The 5,207-nt window shown below is 32.2% G+C and overlaps 1 protein-coding gene across 1 annotated transcript; it reads right to left on the minus strand.

Annotated features, from left to right (window-relative positions):
* Positions 1 to 2,270: 2,270 nt before the first annotated feature.
* On the minus strand, positions 2,271 to 4,883 carry LOC107952406 (F-box protein CPR1). Its single transcript, XM_016887664.2, has 2 exons — positions 4,755 to 4,883; positions 2,271 to 3,374 (listed from the first exon to the last, which is right to left on the minus strand). Exons 1-2 carry the CDS (start codon positions 4,881 to 4,883, stop codon positions 2,271 to 2,273), a joined length of 1,233 nt encoding a protein of 410 aa, XP_016743153.1.
* Positions 4,884 to 5,207: the final 324 nt, after the last annotated feature.

The raw sequence follows: 5,207 nt of genomic DNA on the forward strand, positions 1-5,207 counted from the left end.
TATTTAGTTTTGAAATTTAAATTTTAATAGAAAATTTAATTTAATTAATATTTTTTATTTATCCTTAAAAGTATATAGTTTAGATTTCAAATTTCAAAAATTAAACATAATATAATATTTAACATAAAAATAAATATTATTTAATTAAAATAAAATAATTTTTTAAAAGGTCATAATTTTTAGCAGCGTTTGTAAGAAAAGCGTTGCTAAAAGTCATGACCTTTAGCGGCGTTTATGGAAAAAGCGTCGCTAAAGGTCATGACATTTAGCGGAGTTTGTGGGAAAGCGCCTAGGTCATGACCTTTAGCGGCGTTTGTGGGATAAGCGCCGCTAAAGGTCATGACTTTTAGCGGTGTTTCTTTTCATAAATGCCACAAAATGTTAGCGGCGTCGTCTTTAGCGGCAGTTTTTGCGGCGTTTGTAAAAGCGCCGCAAATAGTTTTAGTGGCGCTTATTAGCGCCGCTATAGGCCCAAAAAACGCCGCTAAAAACCTGTTTTGCTGTAGTGTTTAGGTAAAAACTTTAAGGGAGTTGTAAGGTTAAACCTTATCTTGGAAGGTTAGTCAAATTAGTGAATTTGGGAAATTCCTTAGTAGTAGAAAGTTAAGGTAGTGGAGTAGGCAATCGGGGCCGAAGCACTCTAAATCTTTGCGTTCATTTGTTCTATCTTTTCTTTCTAGCGTCCACATATTTTTAAAAACCAATTCACCCCCCTCTTGGTGATTTCAATTTGATTATTCGAGCTAACATAACCTTTTGAGTTAGTCTGCCACATAATCATTATGCTGAAGGGGTAACAAAAGCTAACGAACAAGTGACCAAAATATAACAATTCTATAAAGTTAGAGACGATTGCATAACTTTTGAAAGTTGAGAGATCAAAACACAATTTTGAACAATGTTTAGGGACTATTAGTTTAGTTTAGTTTTATTAGATTGTGGCAGCCGACTAGACGTCTTTATGGTTGGACTAAAGTGAGTTCAAGTCGAATTAAGTATGATATTGATAACTTATGTTTTTAAAGTAAGTACAGAGATGAATAGACAAATAAATTTAAGACAAGACATGGAAAGGAGGATACCTCAATTTATAAAAGATGTAATGCTGCAAAATTTCCAGAACAATGGCTAGTACTATTCGAAAGCGTGCATAGTGATATAATGAAACCCATAATTGCAGTAGTTTTTCAAATATGCCACTGTGTAACATCTAAATTCAATTATCAAAAACACCTCCTTAAGTCCAAAAAATAATATTTTTAAAAGTCAACTATTATTTTAAACCATCATTATTAGATTTATGGAAAATGATTTTTTTTTTCTTTTTTATAACTCTACTAAATTTCATAGGTCCTTAAATTATATATATTTTTACAATCTTAAATTATGTTTTTTTAATTAATAAATTAACTATTGCCATAATAATCTATCTTACAACCAAAACATGCAAAAGAAGGTTAAATTCTATTACTAGGCTTTATATTTTGCGTAAATTATAGATTTAATACTTGTACTTTAATTTGATTAATTTATCACTGTATTTTTTTATTTTTGAAATTTTAGTCTTAAATTAATGATAAAAATTAAATTTGTTTGGATAAATTTATTATTAGTCTCGCATTATGCATAAAATTATAGATTTAGCCTATTTTCTCCAACTGAATCATTCTTAGTTTATATATTTTTTGACTTTTAAATTTTTAATTTTAATGCAAATTATAGTCGTTAAATTTATTAACTATTTTTTAATGATAATATGAAAATAACAAACTAACATGACATTACACATGCATTAATATATTTGCCGCATCAATTTGCAAACAATAGAACTTAATAAATTTAATAAATACTGTTTAATCATGACTAAAATTTTAAAATTCTAAAAATAGAGAGATTAAAAATAACTAAATTAAAGTATAATTGCTTACCTATAATACATGCAGAGTTTAACCTCGAAAAGAATTACACCAATTTTTTAAAATTATTCTTTGGTTATATTAGATTAAAATGATTATATAACATTACCAACGTGACTACCAAACGGAAAAAGGAAGCTGATGGAAGAGTGACCTATGCATCTTTGTTTTTCACGTCAGCATGCACCAATTCTAATAGTTTATACGATTTCTTCAACCTTTTCTTTAGTTTTTATTGCCAACAACAATTACTCAAGCGCAAAAAAAAAAAAAAAAGTCGAGAAAGTCGAAAATATTGATGCCATTGGGCGATTCTTAAAGTATAAGACAAGATTTGGCATCCATTTCGTTACATCAATGATTACCTGGCCGAGCAGAAGCAAGGCTTTCGACATAAATAATTGCATTGAAGTGTTTGGGTGCTCCTGGTATATCAACTACCTCCCTTGTTCGTTTGTCCAGATTGAACCACGCAGGCTGACGTGGGCGCCCCCCATCTTCTAGCAATACTCGATCACCCCTCCTAGAATATGATATAGCTCTGGTATAATACGTACACCACTGCCAACATTCATCACGGGATACATAAAAATCTTCTGTCCACGACTCCATAACTCCATATTCCTTCATCACCCACAAAACGATATTGTCTCGGTGATAAATAACTCGGAAAACACACAAGCTTCCTCCCAATAGCCCAACACTCCTATAACCAAAGTTTTTGTAACTAATGTCGGATTCAGGCCCAGGGAGTTGGTGAAACTCCTCGATCCCAAGATCAAGACCGAAGATCACTCTTGCATCATCATTCACTCTTGCATCATCATCTTTGTCGTTTCCAACGCCTACCCAATGCACGGAACCGTCTTGTGACACATGGAAAGTAATTTCATAAGGGCAGTCCTTGATCCTCTTCCATGAATTAGCTTTCAGGCTGTAGATCATAACTAACTTCCCAGATGATAGCATCTGCACCACCTTATAGTCCTTGTTGATGACATCGTAACCAAATCCAAGAATAATTTCATCATACATATCCCCAATTGTTAATTTCGGGGGATAATGGCATTCTTTCGTTGATGGATTCCACAAAGCAATGCCTGCTTCATCATGGGATATCGCAAGTAAACCATTGCAAGAACCAAAAATTCTGGAAGAAACTCCGAAACTTGTAGTTGAAAGAGGCCGAGGTAGTTCCTCCAAGTTGTCTAGTGAGTCAAAGTCGACTGAATAGGCTTTATATTCATCAAATTCTGAATAAATGTCAAGAAGGAGCTTGATATTGGCGTTGCTTGTGAAGGAGCGACGGAGCTGGAGATTGGAAAGATAAGAACCATCTATGAGGGAATTCCACGGCTTTGACACACATTTGAAGCGTACGAGGTTCTTCACCGGAAGCCGACTAAGTATGCCGGTGATCACGTCAGTTGGGACATTAATAGACACTGCTGGATTTCTCTAGCCACACAAAATACTAGTATATGATGAAATAAGTGAATAAAATTCACATATTATATAGTTTACCAAAATAATTTATATATTAAGATGACCAATGCCTAAACCATTGCTGTGGAGTTGAATTCTAGGATGCTTGTCATGTTCTTCTTAGCTATGACAGGTATTGCAGTTTTTGGTATAGGTTTTGCTCGTTGTTGGAAAGTGCACTGGTGATTCTAATAAATTTTATATAAGTGGGCATTTGCATAGAAATTGTGCGGGGGACGAGGCTATTCGTGTCCTCTCACAATTTTTCTTTCTCAAAACATTTTCTTACAAGCAACGACAAGAAGGCCGCTCAGCATATGATTTGCTTGGAAAGTTGAATTTGTATCAGACATATGTTTCATTGTCTATAATTAATTTTACTTCATTGTCTTCTTTTAATTTATTTTTTAGTTAATTTTTATGCAAAATTATGTTAAATGTATTAAATTTGAGATGAATTAATTAAATTATTTAATTTAAAATAAAACTATAATCTTTTTAAAAGTTCAGTGATAAATAAATAATCAAAACAAAAAAAAATGGAAATAAATAATTAATTAATCTTTGCTCACTAATTTAGTTGTTCCGAAAAGATTGAGGGAAGTGGTGATACCTTTTACGATTGGAGCCAAAATTGAGCTAGTGAATTAGTTGTTTTGATACTTAAAAGCAATGTACTAAAACTTTAAATTAAGGGGCCGAAAATTCAAGTTAACATCCAAAAATTTCGACTAGATATTTAGTATTATACTGGTAGCAAATATAGTGAATCGGTGAGAAAATCTAGACAATGAGTCGGATAAAGAAATATTAAAGAAGCAAAGTTGATATTTGAGAAGGTACATTATAAAAGGGATTTTAGAACTGATAAAAGATTAAATCATATTTTGAAAAATTCGAGGACTAAAATATAAATTAGACTAAAAAGGGAACTAAGAATTCTTATTGACTATTTGACATGAGAATAAATTGAAATATTAATTGGTATGGTAAAAGTCAATTTTGGGGTAAAATTGGAAAGGTTGAGAAGTTGAGAGATTAAATTGTAAATTTTCTAATTTTATTAAAAAGGGTAAAATTGTAATTCTAATCATCCACAATTAAGAAATTGTACAAAGAGTCAAAATGAGGCTTTTGTCATGAAAGGACATTTTGACGAATTTTGACGAATTTTGACAAATTTATGATTGAAATTTTATTCAATGAAATATTTGATACTCAAAAATTATTGTGGGTCGTTTAGCTATCGTAATAAAGAATTGAGCTAAGACTTGTTGTATTTTAGACTTAACTTTGGACTTGGGCTTTTGCCCCATTTGTTGGTGTTTTTAAAAAGAAAGAAAAGATGGGAACCAACTCCATTTCCAGCTTTGACAGTCGGCCACACCCCCATGGAGGCTTCCGTCTTCTTCTCTCAACTCCTTTGTCATTTTCCTTAAAATCGCTTGAAAAACTACCTTCCAAACTCATTCCCTCCACCATTTTAACCATATTTCAGCAAGGGTTTCGTGATTTTTGAGAGAGAAAATGGAAGGTAAATAATGAAAAATTCTGCGTTGAGATTAATTTAACATAAAGAAAGTGCATCCACATTTTAGCATTTGCTATTATTATCGATTCTTGGAAACTTACGGGAGTATTACTGGCAAATTTAAGCTCCCATTGGCCTTTCCCTTTTGTTAGAAATTGGCAAATATCCTCATAATTCAGCGAATTCACATCAAGGTTTTCATAAAAATCATTTTGAATATTTGGTATTCTCGCTGGGGGATATGTTAACGCCTATACCCCTCCTGGATTATCGAA

Source organism: Gossypium hirsutum, chromosome A02 (genome assembly GCF_007990345.1).
Source record: "Gossypium hirsutum isolate 1008001.06 chromosome A02, Gossypium_hirsutum_v2.1, whole genome shotgun sequence".
Classification (NCBI taxonomy): domain Eukaryota; kingdom Viridiplantae; phylum Streptophyta; class Magnoliopsida; order Malvales; family Malvaceae; genus Gossypium; species Gossypium hirsutum.

Bases quoted from the DNA above. Each gene is read 5' to 3' on its own strand.
- LOC107952406 (XM_016887664.2), bottom strand. From the start codon at position 4,883: ATGGTGGAGGGAATGAGTTTGGAAGGTAGTTTTTCAAGCGATTTTAAG. The intron at 3,375-4,754 runs GTTCCCATCTTT...TTGTGTGGCTAG, and splicing joins CAAAGCTGGAAATGGAGTTG to AGAAATCCAGCAGTGTCTAT.